At 42.5% G+C, this 19562-nt stretch overlaps 1 protein-coding gene across 1 annotated transcript; it reads left to right on the top strand.

Annotated features, from left to right (window-relative positions):
* The first annotated feature begins 16562 nt into the window (after nt 1-16562).
* On the top strand, nt 16563-18427 carry LOC125506378 (phospholipase A1-II 6-like). Its single transcript, XM_048671202.2, has 2 exons — nt 16563-17350; nt 17473-18427. The coding sequence occupies exons 1-2, from the start codon at nt 16727-16729 to the stop codon at nt 18109-18111; spliced, it is 1263 nt and encodes a 420-aa protein (XP_048527159.1). The 5' UTR covers nt 16563-16726; the 3' UTR covers nt 18112-18427.
* Nucleotides 18428-19562: the final 1135 nt, after the last annotated feature.

Here is a 19562-nt window from a genome sequence, read left to right as displayed (position 1 = left end):
AACGGGAAATTAGGGTAGACACCATCGGTGTGATCATAACATCGCCATGACTACCGGTAGATATGAGGTTCCCGATCCGGATTGAGTACAATAGGAATGTAGATTAGGGTTCATCTTGCATAGTGCACACATATTTTAGCCTCGGGGACCCTGGAGGCGATTGGAGCGGCGGGTGGCCTTGGTCTTAGTCTTCTCCTCACTACTAGGAAAAGGCCTACTAATGGCGCATCAGTTTTGCCTACTAATGGCGCATCACTGGTGCGCCATTAGTATCACGCCACTAGTATTTATTACTAATGGCGCATCACTGGTGCGCCATTAGTATATAACACCATGCGCCATTAGTATGCCTCCCAGAGCCATATTTAACCATGTGCTTTGGCACACTAATGGTGCACTACGGATGGATGCGCCATTAGTATACTTGGCATATTAATGGCGCACTCTGTAGTGATGCGCCATTAGTATGAATATTAGTTTTTTTTTACTTTTTTGATTTTTGCACAGGTTACAAAAAATATTATTTGACAGAATATAGACAGTAGCACACATCAACAGCAGATTCATCGAATACAATAGAAGATTAGTCTCGAATACAATTCATCATATTAGTCTCCGAATTCAAAAGATCGAACAAAGATAAAACATTACAAGTCTCGAGACCGCGAGTATCGAGTTTGTCGGAAGTAATACTAATCCTAACAAGTCCTACTAATCATCATCATACAACTTCTACTCGTTATTCATAACAAGTCATACGATCATCATCTTGATAGTCATCGAACCAACCCTACTTAATTGTTCTTAGCACATGATCATCAATATTAAGCAGGACCTAAATACCCTATTTAAGCTAAAATAGCATAAAATAATATAGACCCTGACTCTCCATTATGGAGAATGGAGAACATCCCGTCTCCAATTCTTGCGCTTCGCTTCCTTTTGCTTCCAAGAAGCTCCTTACGACTGTCCATACATTTTTTCCATTCTTTGATTTTCATGTCTCCACTTCTTTTAGAAATCTCGTATGGACAGTTGAGATTTGTAAGACGACCTGGCTGTATATTCAAAACATTAAGACTACATTTCTGATACATCATATGAGGCACACGATTCTCTAGGATTATCTGTTGAAAATATAGTAATAACTTCATATTTAGCAATGATGTACTAGTTTTAGAAGTATGCAAAAGATGCACGGATGTCGTAGTAGTAAAAATCTTACCAGGGTATCTTCATGGTAGTTACCGTAGATAAGCATACCCTCATCAAAACCATACATCTTGCAAAATGCTTCCCAATTTTTGCAACCAAAATGGGTTACGCTCTTAGAATTATATAGATTTACTTCAAAGTCCACATCGTGATGAGTCCTTAGGTGAATTTTCTTTATTTCAGAAATTTCATGGTCTTCAAAATCCATCCTCTCCAAGACATAGCGTCTTGCATGGCATGGGATAAGCTATACTCGAATTGTAAAAGATGAAAATTACACGTTGAAATAGTTGAAGTCATGCTTAATTATGAAAATAACACTTGTCGTCGTTATGTACCGTTTCAACTTCGAAGGTCTCCTCGAGCTTAATGCTGAAGCGCCGATCATCGTCCAGGTGAGGCATGTCGCACAGACCTCGATCGTCGTGGCACCAGTCGCACTCCGCCGGGAGACTTTCGTCGTCCGATGATGATGACGACATATCCTACGTTCATAATTCAAAACTACATCATTTAGGGTTTGTCGACACCGAGGCATCCTAAAAGCTAAGCTTTTATCATTTAGGGTTTGTCGACGCTGAGGCACCCTAAAAGCCTAAGCTTTCATCATTTAGGTTCTTATCGACACTGAGGCACCCTAAAAGCCAAGGTTTTATCATTTAGGGTTTGTCGACGTCGAGGCACCCTAAAAGCCTAAGCTTTCATCATTTAGGTTTTGTCGACGTCGAGGCACCCTCAAAGCCTAAGCGTACATCATTTAGGTTCTCATCGACACCGAGGCACCCTATAGAAGCCAAGTTAAGTTTTCATCATTTAGGGTTTATCGATGCCGAGGCACCCTAGGTTGGGCCTAATCACTTGGCACTAATCACTTGGCTCTATTGCCACCTATGTTGGGTTTATCATCTAGGGTTTATCGATGCTAACGAGAATTCTAAGTTGGGCCTAATCACTTGGCTCTATTGCCACCTATAGTTTAATGCAGCAAGAATGGCGGGGCAGTTGATCCTACTTAACTAAGTACTAAGATACCCCGGCCAATGCATTAGCCGCAAGTACCCCATATGTCCTATTTTTAGCAAAGTCATGCTAAAATTCACGGAAAATTTCAGCATGACCTTTGCTGAAAATAGGACATATGGAGTACTCGAATTTGCCGGAACGGAAGTTAATCGACATTCCGGCAAACTCAAGGGCCTCTCGGGGTACCTGCAAATTCATCACGACACAATGGTTGGAGACAAAACCCAGCCACGGACCATATGGTCCTCTGCTTTCATATGGACAAAAATCAGCTCAACTTATGTGAGTTTCCATTCCAGATCTAATAGGTCACCCAACAAAAAATCATCAATAGCTTAGCAAGTCTATACAAACACAGAAAGAATAGAAAGTTTGCTGCCTATTCAAACACAGAAACAAAACACTACTTGAAACTTCTGCTACATTTGGACCATGGCAATTTACTTTCATGGAGCATGAAAAATGTATTTTACAGACCATGGCATTGTTTTTACTATATGCACCATGGCAAATTTCATCTATAAACCATGGACAAATACATGATACAGTGCATTTTTCTTCAGAATGACAAATACTCGGTTGACAATATGCAAATGATTTCCTAGGGGTTTCAGACATGCTATGTGTGTCTGAATACATGTGTGTCAGAATCATGTGTCCAAGTCAGTCACAAGCACAAGCAGATCATGTGTATTCAGATCAGGAGGCAAGCTCTAAAACTGGACTTTTAACTAACTTTTAAACTGAATTTTTACTTCAAAATAAGAGTACCATGCCTGCTTAACTGAATTTTTAACATAATCTCTCTCTTGGCCTAGGAGTACTCAATTTCAATCTCTCTTGGCCTAGGAGCAAGTTTGTGCAGCACCAAATTTGTGCAGCCCCAAGTTTGTGCAACTGTTGGTACAAAAATGTGCAGCCTCATGTTCGTCTCTCACTTACTCTGTGCTGGTTATGCTACACAATCAAATCATCGATCCAAGAGCAGTATATTTGTGCTGTTTAGCTTTTTCTGAAAGGTTTTTCTCAGAGCCTACTTTACTTAAAACAGATGATTTTAAATATGAAGGCAATAAGTGAACAACATTCTAGGCATGCGATTCCAATCACTTTTTTTACTTTTCTTCCTCAAGCACATTCAGCCAACATTATCTCCTTTCTTGCAACACAGCAAAAAACAACCACTAGCTACCCAAATACATGGATGCTGCCTCTACCACCCCGTAAAACAAAAATCAGACCTATTTAACTCACATATACATTCTAATTAGATCAGACAGATGTTTCAACACAATAAACATAGTCATGTACAATAAGAAGCAAATGTGTTACTGTCAGGGTTTGGTTTAACTTGAATAAAAACCATGCCAAAGAAACTAGCAGGTAAAAGTACAGCATTGCTCGGAAATTTTTGCACTTTGCATATACAAGCTATATAGTCTGAAATCAAATGCATACAGCTGAGACAAGCATCGACCATAGCAGTCCACAGCCATGAACTTGTACAGAGGGGGAGAGAGGCGAGACAAGTGGTCACCTTGGTGACAGGGGAACGAAATCCAAACAAGTCGAACCCACAGCAGCAGCTTCTCTGTATCCTGTTGAACCAAGTCCTTCCTTCACACAACACAACAGCACAACACAGCTATAGATGAGAACGCGTCAGAGATTGGAGGAGATGAAGAAGAAAATCAGCAAGAGACAAGGGGAAGAGGGATTCGTATCCTGTTCTCCTGCTGGACGGCGGGGAGGTCGCGGGCCTCCTCTCCTGGTGGACGTGGGGCTCCGAGGCTCCGGCGGCTCCGAGGCTCCAAATCTCCGGCGGTTTCTAGGGTTTCGAGGGGGGAGGCGGGGCTCGGGGGGGAGGCGGCGCTCGAGGGGGAGGAAGGGAGAGGGAGGCGGCGGGGGCGCGTGGGCGGCTGCGGCGCAGTGGGTCGGGGCAGCGGCGGCGGCGCGGTGGAGGGAGAGGGACGAAGTAGTCTGGCGAGAGGGAGGGACGAGGGAGGGACGAAGTGTATGGATGGGGGAAGATTACTAATGGCGCACCCCGAGGCGGTGTGCCATTAGAATGTTTTTTCCATAGCAATGGCGCACTAGCCGGACAGTTCGCCATAAGTATTCTTTTTTTAGATAGCAATGGCACACTAGCCACCCGTGCGCCATAAGTAATTTTTTTAAAAAAAATGAATATGAATATGAATATGAAACAGTAATATTTTTTATAAAAACAGTAATAATTGTTGTTTAACAACAATTGTAGTCTACACTTTATTATTATTATTTTTTTAAATGAATATGAATATGAAATAGTAATATTTTTTTTATAAAAACAGTAATAATTGTTGTTTAACAACAATTGTAGTCTACACTTTATTATTTTTTTTTAATAAAAACAGTAATAATTTTTTTTAAAATATCATCAAATTTGTTATTTGAAAATATCATCGGCGGCGGCGGTGGAGCAGGGGAGGGTGCGGGGGGTGCTCATCGGCGGCGGTGGAGCGGGGGAGGGTGCGGTGGGTCGTCGGCGGCGGTGGAGCGGGGGAGGGTGCGGGGGGTCGTCGTCGGCGGCGGAGCGGGGGGAGGGTGCGGGGGGAGGGGGGTGTGCTCGGCGGCGAGGGGGATCTGGCGAGGGGGATAACTATTGAGAGGGAGGGGGATCGAGATCGAGTGTCCTCATGAATATTCAATATTTTTTCATATGGAATATGAAAAAATATCATCAAATTTGAAAAAATATTCATGAATTTAAAAAGTGCCCATGAAATTTAAAAATATTCATAATATTAAAAAGTAAAAAAAAGTGCCCATTACTAGTTTAAACTAATAATGGCACACCATGCAACGGTGCGCCATTAGTAGTTTTACAAAAAAGTAAAAAAATACAGTAATGGCGCACGCTATGGCTGGTGCGCCATTAGTAGTCCTAACTACTAATGGCGCACTCTACCCGGATGCGCCATTAGTATGTTTGAAAAAATGAAAAAAAAACATTTTGTTATTAGTGGCGCACCGTGTGCCTGGTGCGCCATTAGTGTCTTCCACACTAATGGCGCACCAACAGATGGTGCGCCATTAGTATATAGTAATGGCGCACCACATGTCTGGTGCGTCATTAGTGTCATTTCCATCTATAGCCCTTTTCCTAGTAGTGCTTGAACTTGCATCATCGTATCTTCTTCCTCGCCGGAGTCCACCTCAATTGGCATGCTTCGGTTTCCTGACTCCGACGCCCTTGCAATCATCACCACCGCATATTGTTCTTCCCCTTCCATAGGCATAGTATTTGTGGTGAAGTACATGCCAACACGAATTTCAGTTTTCCTGAATTAATTAAAAGTGTTCATTGATAAAAAATCATGAATTTAAAAAATGTTCATGAATTTCAGTTTCTCCCAAAACTGAAAAACCTATCCATTGATTCAAAACATGTCTTCTGATTCAAATTTAAAAAATCAACAATTGTTCTCAAATTTCAAAAATTATTCGGGAATTCCAAAATACTAAATGTGACCAGAGCGCTTAGCTGGTTAAGTTTCTTGTGGTGGAACTAGGGTAGCAGGGTTCAAGTTCTAGACTTGACACTAGTGCTCTCATTTCCTTGAATTTATTACAGGATTTCTGGTGATATTCATTTAGCGGGGGGAGACATTCCCATCAACTTCAAGTCACCTATGGTGACTTCATCAATCTCAAAGCGATGTGTCTGCTCAATCTTCTGGAGATGCTCACAAAGGTAGAGTGTGAGTGCATCAATCATATGAATGAGGATATGTGTGTTTATATGAGTGCCTGCATCTACATTGTTTTCTAAAAAAATCCAAAATTTAAGTTTAAAAACTCAAAGAAAAGAAAATAGGAATAAAAAGAAATCAATAAATAAAAAAACACGGACAAGGAAAACCCGTTGGGAGAAAGTGAAAAATCTGAATATGGCCCGGCCATATGCGAGCTAACAGGAGGAGGGGGCTGCGTGTTTGCTTGCTATTTCTTTGACCAAAATCACTAGTTGAAGAGTATTCGTTGTAAGGATCACTCCAACTCTTTAGGTTGTGACAAGTCGCGCATATACAGCGTGTCATTTGTCGCAAACTGAGAGTTTTTTTTAGATCCGTTTACTCAAAAAGTTTTATCTCTCAAACTGTGAGTCCAAATCTTAAACAGATTTCACAGTTGGATTTCTCGCATCGAAATCTTTAAAATTAGATTCCATATTGATAGATTTTGATGTATTTTTTTTTCATGAAAAAAATCGGACGAACAAACTGAACCGGGAGCACAGATTTTTCCCTGTCCGAAAGAGGCACGCCCGTGCCTCTCATGAAATCACAACTGTGCCTCTCGCGGAAGCAAAACCGTAACTTTCGCGGAAGGAAAAAAAAAGAGAAAACACGTTTTTTCCATTTCCAAGGAGGCACGGCCGTGACTCTCGCGAAAGCACACCCGTGTCTCTCGCGGAAGCAAAACCGTGACACTCGCGAAAGAAAAAAAAACAAAAAACGTGTTTTTTTCGTTTCCGAGAGGCACGACCATGACTCTCACAAAAGATAAAAACAGAAAACGCGTTTTTTCGTTTCCAAGAGGCACGGCCGTGACTCTCGCGAAAGCACAGTCGTGCCTCTCACGGAAGCAAAACCGTGACTCTTGCGAAAGAAAAAAAAAATAAAAAAAAATGCTTTTTTCGTTTTCGAGAGGCACGGCCATAAGCCCATGACTCTCGCGAAAGTAAAACCGTGCCTCTCGCGGAAGCAAAACCGTGACTCTTGCAAAAGGGAAAAAACACCTTTTTCGTGCAAAAAGATTGTTTTTTCTAAAACAAATTGGTCAAAAAACTAAGGAAGACTGGTGGAAAACCAAAACGTCGAAAAAACCAAAAAAACGTTCAAATAGCCGAAAACACATGCAAAAAAATAAAAAAGCAAAATTTGGAGGGAGCGTTGATATGTCTTCAATGTATCTATAATTTTTGATTGTTCCATGCTATTATATTATCTGTTTTGGATGTTTAATGGGTTTTAATATACCTTTTTATATTATTTTTGAGACTAACCTATTAACCAAAGGCCCAGTGCAAATTACTGTTTTTTTGCCTCTTTTAGTGTTTCGTAGAAAAGGAATACCAAACGGAATCCAAACGGAATGAAACCTTCGGGGGAGTTATTTTTGTAACAAACGTAATCCAGGAGACTTGGAGTGGACTTCAAGAAAGAAGCGAGGAGGCCACGAGGCAGGAGGGCGCGCCCCCACCCTCGTGGGCCCCTCGCAGCTCCACCGACCTACTTCTTCCTCCTATATACACCCATATACCCTGAAAACATCCAGGAGCACCACGAAACCCTATTTCCACCGCCGCAACCTTCTATACCCGTGAGATCCCATCTTGGGGCCTTTTCCGGTGCTCCGCCGGAGGGGGAATCAATCACGGAGGGCTTCTACATCAACACCATAGACTCTTCGATGATGTGTGAGTAGTTTACCACAGACCTTCGGGTCCATAGTTATTAGCTAGATGACATCTTCTCTCTCTTTGGATCTCAATACAAAGTTTTTCTCGATTCTCTTGGAGATCTATTCGATGTAATTCTTTTTGCGGTGTGTTTGTCGAGATTCGATGAATTGTGAGTTTATGATCAAGATTATCTATGAACAATATTTGATTCTTCTCTAAAATCTTTTATGCATGATTTAATATCTTTACAAATCTCTTCGAATTATCAGTTTGGTTTGGCCTACTAGATTGATCTTTCTTGTAATGGGAGAAGTGCTTAGATTTGGATTCAATCTTGCGGTGTCCTTTCTCAGTGACAGCAGGGGCAGCAAGGCACGTATTGTATTGTTGCCATCGAGGATAAAAAGATGGGGTTTATATCATATTGCTTGAGTTTATCTCTCTACATCATGTCATCTTGCCTAATGCGTTACTCTGTTCTTATGAACTTAATACTCTAGATGCATGCTGGATAGCGGTCGATGTGTGGAGTAATAGTAGTTGATGCAGAATCGTTTCGGTCTACTTGTCACGAACGTGATGCCTATATACATGATCATGCCTAGATATTCTCATAACTACGCGCTTTTCTATCAATTGCTTGACAGTAATTTGTTCACCCACCGTAGAATTTGCTATATTGAGAGAAGCCACTAGTGAAACCTATGGCCCCCGGGTCTATCTTCCATCATATTATTTTCATATCTACTTGCTATTTCTACCATTGTTTATTTTGCAATCTTTATTTTCCAATCTATACCATAAAAATACCAAAAATATTTATCTTATTATCTCTATCAGATCTCACTCTCGTAAGTGACTATGAAGGGATTGACAACCCCTTTATCGCGTTGGTTGCGAGGTTCTTGTTTGTTTGTGTAGGTACTAGGCGACTTGCGTGTTACCTCCTACTAGATTGATACCTTGATTCTCAAAAACTGAGAAAAATACTTACGCTACTTTGTTGCATCACCCTTTCCTCTTCAAGGGAAAACCAACGCATGCTCAAGAGGTAGCAAGAAGGATTTCTGGCGCCGTTGCGGGGGAGGTTGCACCAAGTCAAGTCAAGATTTGATCTACCAGCAACTAGCCGTTTTTGGCGCCGTCTACACACAAGTCAAGACATACCAAGTTTCCATCACAAACTCTTATCCCTCGCATTACATTATTTGCCATTTGCCTTTCATTTTCCTCTCCCCCACTTCACCCTTGCCGTTTTATTCGCCTCTTTTCCGTTCGCCCTTTTCCCGTTTGCCTTTCTTTCGCCATGGCCGAATAAAAAAGGGGTAATGCTTTTCTCTCGAGTTCTAGTACTTTGGATAAACCATCTATCCTTTCTAAGCTTATAAATAATGATGCTATGGAAAGACCTACCGGGATTATCAATGAGAGTTTTGTTGGAGATATGCCCTAGAGGCAATCATGTATGATGATATTTCCTATGTGTTTATGAATAAAGATAGTCCTTGGAAATTATCAATGATGTGTATCAGCAAGTACGTGACTTGTTTGTGGGACTATGCATTGTATGATGACTGTCCTAAAAGGTCCCTAGTCGAAAGGGCTGTGTGGACGCGTAGCCAACTGGACTAGCATATGATCGACACGGTTGATGGCTTGGTCTCACTAGCCATGGAGCATTGGATGCTAACCGGATAATATGGACTTGGAAGGATCTGGTTGGATTCGACGTAGTCGGATCCGAGTTGAGATAAGGTCCAAGTCGGACAGACCCAACTATGAGACGCAGCGATAAGTCATCTGTGAGTCTCTAGTACAACATATGTTCTATGTCCTAAGACCTGAGCTGACGCATGTACTTGGGATGGTGACAGACTTGCTTTGGGCCGACCAAACGCTACTCCGTAACTGGGTAGTTATAAAGGTAGGTTTCGGGTTTGTCCAGAACCATGCTGCGAGACGTGGTCGAGCAAGATGGGATTTGCCCCTCCGATCAGGAGAGATATACTCTGGGCCCCTCGTGTGATCCGACCAGGATAAGCATGGCCATGCGACAAGAATTATGAGATAATCCGGTTTGTGGTCGGCATCACTGGAACGAGAAAGGGGTGGGGCTAGCACAAGGATGACAGACTCGCCTTGATCTCGACAACATATATCGTGTGGCAAAAGGAATGGAAGTGTGATGTACAGATTCGCTAACCAGCTTCATAGTCTGCTTGGTGTTTGGCATGCCTTGCTAGAGGCCGCTATCAACCGTGCAGTTCGGAGATGATCCGAACTGCGACCAAGCCGACTTGAACCTAAGGGGTCGCGCGCTTAAGGGAAGGAACCTACGAGGTCGGATCCGAGGACACTGGTCGAATGTGATCCGAACTGTATTCGGATTATGGCCGAGTAGACTTATGGGCTTTAGGGTTCGTGCGAGGCCCAAGTGTTGAGCCCGTGACGGACGCCTATATATAGTGGAGGTGCGGCACACTCATGAGATGATCGCTTCGGCGCTGTCACTAGGGTTTGCATGTGTTGCAAATAGACACCTCCACTCGCCGCCGGTTGTGTGATCGGACCTAACAGTCCGCCGCACGACGTTCCTCCTGCACGCGCGGATACCGTTAGAGGCGGTGCACTTGCGCCGCTCCGGCGAACCTGTACGTGGGAACCGACCACCGGTTGTACGAGAGAGATCGGACGAGGAGGAGACGATCCACGCGGACGCGTTGCCCCAACTCTTCTTCCGCTGCACGGCATTGCGCGTCTAGCGGTAACGAACTGTGATCCATCTCCCGTAGCATGTTCTTGGTTGTTCTGCGCGTAGGAAATTTTAATTTGCAGTCGACGCACCCTACCGTAGAATCCAACAAGTTTGAATAATTTCGTTGAAGATGATCCTGGAATTTTTCGTTATTTACTTGACGAGTCTTTAAAAGATGCTTGGGATAGGTTATTAAGGATCCGAGCTAGCCATGTGCCTCAATATCAAATTGAGATATACCTAAAAAGCTTTTATGTTGGCCTACCCTCTTCGTTTAAATAAGTTTTAGATTCTATTTTTGAAGAAGTTTTTCTTGAGGGGGATCCCATAGATACCTATGAAAAGATGAAAACTATATTTGGGCACCCCATTAGTGAGAAGGTTGAATCCAGCTATCTTTTGTGCTTTTATCAAAATGAAATTATCACAGAAATGAAGGCTAGTTTAGATGCAAATTTCTGTAGCGTGCTTAATCTTTCTTCCACCATTAATGGCCACGTGCTTTATCAAAATAGAAATATAAATGCTATTGATAAGAAATTTTCTCTTTTGTTTCCCAACACCAAAGATGGTAAAACCTAGATCTATTCTTATTTTTATGCCTAGCTAGGGGCGTTAAACAATAGCGCTTCTTGGGAGGCAACCCAATTTTATTTTTGTTTCTTGTTTTTGTTAATGTTTAGTAATAAATAATTCATCTATCTTCTATTTAGATGTGGTTTTATGCTTTTATTTAGTGTTTGTGCCAAGTAGAACCTTTGGGAAGACTTGAGGGAAGTCTTTCCGATCTTGCTGTAAAAACAGAAACTTTAGCGTTCACGAGATTTGCTGCCATTTTTTTACTGGAGAGTGTGATTTGGTTGATTCTTTTTGCAGATGATTAATAGACAAATTCCTCATGTCCACCAATTTATTTCAGAAATTTTGGGGCTACAGAAGTATTTGAAACCTGCAGATTACTACAGACTATTCTGTTTTTGACAGATTCTGTTTTTTGTGTGTTGTTTGCTTATTTTGATGAATCTATGGCTAGTATCGGGGGGTATGAACCATAGAGAAGTTGGAATACAGTAGGTTTAACACCAATATAAATAAAGAATGAGTTCATTACAGTACCTTGAAGTGGTGATTTGTTTTCTTATACTAACGGAGCTCATGAGATTTTCTGTTGAGTTTTGTGTTGCGAAGTTTTCAAGTTTTGGGTAAAGATTTGATGGATTTTGGAATAAATAGTGGCAAGAGCCTAACCTTGGGGATTCCCAAGGCACCCCAAGGTAAAATTCAAGGACAACCAAAAGCCTAAGCTTGGGGATGCCCCGGAAGGCATCCCCTCTTTCGTCTTCATCTATCGGTAACTTTACTTGAGGCTATATTTTTATTCACCACATGATATGTGTTTTGCTTGGAGCATCTTGTATGATTTGAGTCTTTGCTTTTTAGTTTACCACAATCATCCTTGCTGTACACACACACATGAATCGGAATTTATTAGAATACTCTATTTGCTTCACTTATATCTTTTGAGCTAGATAATTTGCTCTAGTGCTTCACTTATATCATTAAGAGCACGGTGGTGGTTTATTTTATAAAAATTATTGATCTATAATGCTTCACTTATATTATTTTGAGAGTCTTTTAAAATAGCATGGTAATTTGCTTTGGCTATAAAATTAGTCCTAATATGATAGGCATCTAAGATGGGTATAATAAAAACTATCATAAAAAGTGCATTGAATACTATGAGAAGTTTGTTACTTGATAATTGTTTTGAGATATGAAGATGGTGATATTAGAGTCATAGTTGAGTAGTTGTGAATTTGAGAAATACTTGTTCTAAAGTTTGTGATTCTTGTAGCATGCATGTATGGTAAACCGTTATGTGATGAAGTCGGAGCATGATTTATTTATTGATTGTCTTCCTTATGAGTGGCGGCCGGGGACGAGCGATGGTCTTTTCCTACCAATCTATCCCCTAGGAGCATGCGTGTAGTACTTTTTTTATAAGTAATAGATTTTTGCAATAAGTATGTGAGTTCTTTATGACTAATGTTGAGTCCATGGATTATACGCACTCTCACTCTTCCACCATTGCTAGCCTCTCTAATACCGTGCACCTTTCGCCAGTATCATACACCCACCTTATACCTTTCTCAAAATAGCCACCATACCTATCTATTATGGCATTTTCATAGCCATTCCGAGATATATTGCCATGCAACTTACCAACATTCCGTTTGTTATGACACGTTTCATCATTGTCATATTGCTTCGCATGATCATGTAGTTGACATCTTATTTGTGGCAAGGCCACCTTTTTAATTCTTTCATACAGGTCACTCTTGATTCATTGCATATCCCGGTACACCACCGGAGGCATTCACATAGAGTCATATTTTGTTCTAGTATCGAATTGTAATTTTTGAGTTGTAAGTAAATAAAAAGAATCATATTTTTGAGTTCTTTTTGAGCTTTCATATACTTATAGCTCTAGTGCATCCATTGCATGTCAATCCCTACTCACTCACATTGATATCTATTGATGGGCATCTCTATAGCCCGTTGATACGCCTAGTTGATGTGAGACTATATTCTCCTTTTTGTCTTCTCTACAACCACCATTCTATTTCATATATAGTGCTATGTCCATAGCTCACGCTCATATATTGCGTGAAGATTGAAAAAGTTTGAGAACATCAAAAGTATGAAACAATTTCTTGGCTTGTCATTGGGGTTGTGCATGATTAAATACTTTGTGTGATGAAGATAGAGCATAGCCAGACTATATGATTTTGTAGGGATAACTTCCTTTGGCCATGTTATTTTGAGAAGACATGATTGCTTTATTAGTATGCTTGAAGTATTATTATTTTTTTGTCAATATTAAACTTTTGTCTTCAATCTTTCGGATCTGAACATTCATGCCACAACAAAGAAAAATATATTGAGAATTATGCGAGGTAGCATTTCACATCAAAAATTCTGTTTTTATCATTTACCTACTCGAGGACGAGCAGGAATTAAGCTTGGGGATGCTTGATACGTCTCCAACGTATCTATAATTTTTGATTGTTCCATGCTATTATATTATCTGTTTTGGATGTTTAATGGGTTTTAATATACCTTTTTATATTATTTTTTGGATTAATCTATTAACCAAAGGCCCAGTGCAAATTGCTGTTTTTTTTGCCTATTTCAGTGTTTCGCAGAAAAGGAATACCAAATGGAATCCAAACGGAATGAAACCTTCGGGAGAGTTATTTTTGGAACAAACGTGATCCAGGAGACTTGGAGTGGACGTCGAGAAAGAAGCGAGGAGGCCACGAGGCAGGAGGGCGCGCCCCCACCCTCGTGGGCCCCTCGCAGCTCCACCGACCTACTTCGTCCTCCTATATATACCCATATACCCTGAAAACATCCAGCAGCACCACGAAACCCTATTTCCACCGCCGCAACCTTATGTACCCGTGAGATCCCATCTTGAGGCCTTTTCCGGCGCTCCGCCGGAGGGGGAATCGATCACGGAGTGCTTCTACATCAACACCATAGCCTTTCCGATGATGTGTGAGTAGTTTACCACGGACCTTTGGGTCCATAGTTATTAGCTAGATGGCTTCTTCTCTCTCTTTTTGGATCTCAATACAAAGTTCTCCTCGATTCTTTTGAAGATCTATTCGATGTAATTCTTTTTGCGGTGTGTTTGTCGAGATCCGATGAATTGTGAGTTTATGATCAAGATTATCTATGAATAATATTTGATTCTTCTCTGAAATCTTTTATGCATGATTTAATATCTTTGCAGGTCTTTTCGAATTATCAATTTGGTTTGGCCTACTAGATTGATCTTTCTTGCAATGGGAGAAGTGCTTAGTTTTGGGTTCAATCTTGCGGTGTCCTTTCCCAGTGACAGCAGGGGCAGCAAGTCACGTATTGTATTGTTGCCATCGAGGATAATAAGATAGAGTTTATATCATATTGCTTGAGTTTATCCCTCTACGTCATGTCATCTTGCCTAATGCTTTACTTTGTTCTTATGAACTTAATACTCTAGATGCATGCTGGATAGCGGTCGATGCGTGGAGTAATAGTAGTAGATGCAGAATCGTTTCGGTCTACTTGTCGCGGACGTGATGCCTGTATACATGATCATGCCTAGATATTATCATAACTATGCGCTTTTCTATCAATTGGTCGACAGTAATTTGTTCACCCACCGTAGAATTTGCTATCTTGAGAGAAGCCACTAGTGAAACCTATGGCCCCAGGATCTATCTTTCATCATATTATTTTCATATCTACTTGCTATTTTCATCGTTGTTTATTTTGCAATCTTTATTTTCCAAACTATACCATAAAAATACCAAAAATATTTATCTTATTATCTCTATCAGATCTCACGCTCTCGTAAGTGACCGTGAAGGGATTGACAACCCTTTTATCGCATTGGTTGCGAGGTTCTTGTTTGTTTGTGCAGGTACTAGGCGACTTGCATCTTACCTCCTACTGGATTGATATCTTGGTTCTCAAAAACTGAGAGAAATACTTACACTACTTTGCTGCATCACCCTTTTTTTTCAAGGAAAACCAACGAATGCTCAAGAGGTAGCAAGCGTCCAGAACGCGACACGTGACGAATGACTGAGAATGCGCCAAGTGGCGCTGATCTTTGCGAGGCTTCCGAAGAAGCGCTTGTTAATTAGTTGACCCGCGTGATAAATAGGATCCCCACAATTTGTCGAGCAATGTCGTCTTCTAATGATAAGTACATGGGCTGCCCATGTCAGGACCCACTAGGCCCGTGGATTTCATTTTATTTCAATTATTCTTTTTCTTAACCGGTTTAACGAAATGTTGTAATAATATAGGCACCAATTGGTGGCCGTGTCTTTTTCTTTTGCGGGGTAAAAACAGGCACAGCTACCAATTGTCATGGTGGTCGTGCCTTTTTCTAAGTACCTTGCCATTTGACTATTGTATCGAATTTTGCACTTCCCAAATTTTTGAATTCCAAAGGTTTGCTTTCTGTTTTTAGTTGTATTATTTAGTTTAAACTTTTGAATCAAATTGTTTAGTTTTCAGCTTCCGTTTTTCTTGAATTTCTTATATTGATTTCCTCATCCGTAAGTTTTAAATTTTTCGATAAGGGGCGCTTTATAAAACGTTTAAGCATTATACCCGAACTCTGCATAACTATGATGCACACAGTCGATGGATGTCCACTTTAAAACAGTAAAAAAAGAAGGGGGGGGGGGGGTGACCTTGTATTTAAGTTTTAAATTACTTGGAAGAAAATATGTGAGAGCAGTCTCACCATGCATTGTAGGTGACCTTGTTTTTTTTTGGGTGGGGGGGGGGGGGGGGGGGGTAGGTGAGCTTTGCGGAGCTCGATCCATGATTTCGGTTGAACTTTTAAAGCTCGATTTCATGATTTTATTCTTAGTTCCCATCCTGAAATATTGAAAAAAGAAATTAAGGCATCACTAAGTCTCAATCGACTAAGACTTAACCAAGTCTCGATCGGTGCTATATTTGTAGGATCTTATGTTGAGATCCGTGTAATTTTTTCTTGTTAGTTTCTTTATTTCCTTTCTTGCATTTTATATCACTTGACTTAGACTTGGTTAGGTCTCAGTTGACTGAGACCTAGACACACCAAAAAAGTTACTCCCTTCATTTCTAAATATATGTTCTTTTAAAGATTTCAATGCGAACTACATAAAGATGTACATAGGTATAATGTGGATTCACTCATTTTACTTCGTATGTAGTCTATATTTGCAATCTCTGAAAAGGCTTATATTTATTTTAGGAACAAAGGTAGTATATGGAACAAAGGTAGTATATGGTTACATGAGAAAGCGGCCAAGCTTTCCGCCCGTAATTTACATCTCCTACGTCTGAGACTCTGAGGCTGGAAGACAAGATTCTGTGAGAACATCACGAAATGTCCGTAACAGAATACCCGATGAACTCAAGCAGCATGCATAGCCCATGCATGCCATTGGCATGGCCTGCGAGGTGCGAGCGCCACTGACACCGCACTGACCGTCGTCTCCCATTGGAGCATGCAGTTGCGCACGAACCAATACGCGTTTGTGTCATCGTGCCCCCCATATCGCAGTGTCACGCCATTTTCACCTGGCCTTCGTCATCGAGCCACGCGCACAAGCAAGCTCAGGAAAGCAGCAGGCGCCATTGTCGCCGCGTGTATAAACATCTAGCATGAGCAAGCCAGCTGCTGCACGTAGCAGTTCATAGTTCTCGTAGTGCAAGTGTGGACGTCGGCCATGTCGGACGAGCAATGGCGCCTCGTTGGACCGAGCACGGCCACCGCAGCGGCGAGGTGGAAAGAGCTCCACGGCGAGCAGTCGTGGGAGGGGCTGCTGCGGCCGCTGGACCTGGAGCTCCGGCGCACGGTGATCTGGTACGGCGAGATGGCGCAGGCCACGTACGACGCGTTCAACCACGAGAGGCACTCGCCGCACGCCGGGCTCTCGCGCTTCGGCAGGAAGCGCTTCTTCGAGCGCGTGATGCTGCCGGGCCACGCCGCCGCGTACCGGGTCACCAGGTTCCTGTACGCCACGTCCTCCGCCCACGCCGCGAAGGCCGTCGCGTTCGTGAAGGGCGGCCATCCGCGGAGCCGGTGCAGGGAGTCCAACTGGATCGGGTACGTCGCAGTGGCCACCGACGCGGGGAAGTCCGCGCTCGGGCGCCGGGACGTGGTCGTCGCGTGGCGCGGCACCATCCAGGCGCTGCAGTGGACCAACGACCTCGAGTTTGCCATGGTGCATCCCACGGGCATCATCGGCGACGCCACTGGCGCCGACGTCATGGTGCACCGCGGCTGGCTCTCCATCTACACCTCCACCGACCCGGCCTCCACCCACAACAAGGAAAGCGCCAGAGGCCAGGTAATCTAGCTTGTGACTAAACGACGGCGGTGTCCGTCGCCTTATGCAGGGTACAGGGTACACTGTTCAGTGTTGAGCTCACATGCAGCTTCATGCTCGTGCAACCATGGATGTCATGTCAGGCGCTGGCTGAGGTGCGGAAGCTGGTGGGCACGTACAAGGACGAGGAGGTGAGCATCACGGTGACCGGGCACAGCCTCGGGGCGGCGCTGGCCACCCTGAGCGCCTTCGACATCGCCGAGAACGGCTACAACTGCACGGCCTCGGCGACGTTCCCGGTCACGGCGTTTGCGTTCGCCAGTCCACGCGTGGGCGGCGCCAGCTTCAAGCAGCGGTTGGACACCGCGGCGGCCGCCGGCCTCCGTGTCCTGCGCGTCCTCAACTCCGGGGACATCGTGCCCAGGTACCCGGCGCTGCCGTACCATGACGTGGGTGTCGAGCTGGTCATCGACACCAGCGCGTCGCCGTACCTCAAGGCGCCCGGCGACGTGAACGTGTGGCACAACCTGGAATGCTACCTGCACGGGGTGGCGGGCGCGCCGACGGCCTCCGGAGAGGGGTTCGAGCACGTGGTGGAGCGGGACGTGGCGCTGGTGAACAAGTCGTACGACGCACTCAAGGAGGAGCACGGGGTGCCGGCGGCGTGGTGGGTGCCGTGGAACAGGGGCATGGTGAAGGGGGACGACGGCCGCTGGAGTCTGCTGGACTGCGAGGACGAGGACGACAGGGAGGACGCCGTGGTGTCGCCGGTGAACAAGTGAAGCCGACGTATCCATCAGCCCATCTCACGTTCGGGTTCGTGTAATGCATGCATGCATGCACAAATAATTCGTTCACGTTCAGGGTCTATGATCTGGACTAGTATTTCACGTCGTTGTTTCGAAATATCCCAATGATTAGTAAACTCCACTACATCTACATTCTATTACCTTTTAATTGCGGGATTATAGCCCAAATGATGTTTCCACGAGCACATATGATGCTAATTATTCATAAATACAATCCTATTTGCATGAAAGCCTCTCCAAGTACTCCCTTCGTCACATCCTCTATAACACTAAACTCTCTAGTTTTAAAGAGCCCACATTCAATTAAGGTCTCTAATTAGAATTAGGTCACCCGATTTTGACCGGGTCAACAATTTCTCAATGCTCTCTTATTCAATTCTTTTATACTACTAGTAATAATGTACGTGCAATTCATGATTATATTATGTAGAATATTAGTTGCACATTATATTAGGTAAGATATATTTGTTGCATGTTGGTATTTGGTAAGATATCAATTGCTTTTTCGCGGGAATGGTAGGATATTAATTACATGACAGATTTCAAGGGATAACGTTGAGTCAAAAAATGTTTATAACCACCGGCAGTGGTGGGTAATTAGAGCGTTAAACGTGTTTGATGCTCAACATTGGAGCGATTTGAACCGCTAGATAACATGATTTGACGGTCGAAATAGTTTGGATCTGCCCATTTGGATCATTTTAATTGGTATAGATATAGATATGCTATGCTTTCTAATTTTTAGGCCTCACAATTAATTGATGTATTTAATTTAGAATTCTATCATTCGATTTTGACCGGGTCAATAATTTCTCATGATCTATCATATAATTTTTTTAATTCACTATGTTTCCTAATTTTGAAGTTTTTAGTTGAGATATTCAATTTTGAATTTGGTCAACAAGTTTGACCAGACCAACAATTTTTTAAATCAATCAGCAGCAACCGGCCTATAAAAACATATCGATCTCATGCACCCTCCCACTACCTAAAAGAAAGAAGCGTCACCATGTGATATTGTAGCACCAATATACTATATGCAACCACCGACGCAGATATTTCTCCACATAAATATTGGTTGGTTAGCAGATGACACATAATCACACCACTAAAAGCCCACCAAATCAAAGCACTATAAATAAAAATAAAACACACTATCATATCTCCCACCCGCCAAACTAAATATTCCATCAGTTTCAAAATATAAGGGGTATTAGTTATTTAAAAAGTCAAATTTCTTTAATTTTGACCAAGTTCAGAGCAAAAATATCGACATCCACAATATTAAACAAAAAGGTATAGAAATTCATTTCATGATGAATCTAAATACACCGATTTGATATTATGGATTTTGATATATTTCTCTACAAATTTGATCAAACTTAAAAGGTTTTCCTTTTCAAAAAAGTAACACACCTTATATT

Source organism: Triticum urartu, chromosome 5A (assembly GCF_056163025.1).
Source record: "Triticum urartu cultivar PI428250 chromosome 5A, HENAU_Tu73, whole genome shotgun sequence".
Lineage (NCBI taxonomy): Eukaryota > Viridiplantae > Streptophyta > Magnoliopsida > Poales > Poaceae > Triticum > Triticum urartu.
This window is presented reverse-complemented; position numbering and strand designations above follow the sequence as displayed.

What these genes read in the sequence shown, in the direction of transcription:
- LOC125506378 (XM_048671202.2), top strand. Translation starts at nt 16,727, where the DNA reads ATGTCGGACGAGCAATGGCGCCTCGTTGGACCGAGCACGGCCACCGCA. An exon ending in AGGAAAGCGCCAGAGGCCAG is followed by an intron (nt 17,351 to 17,472) that starts GTAATCTAGCTT and finishes ATGTCATGTCAG; the next exon opens with GCGCTGGCTGAGGTGCGGAA.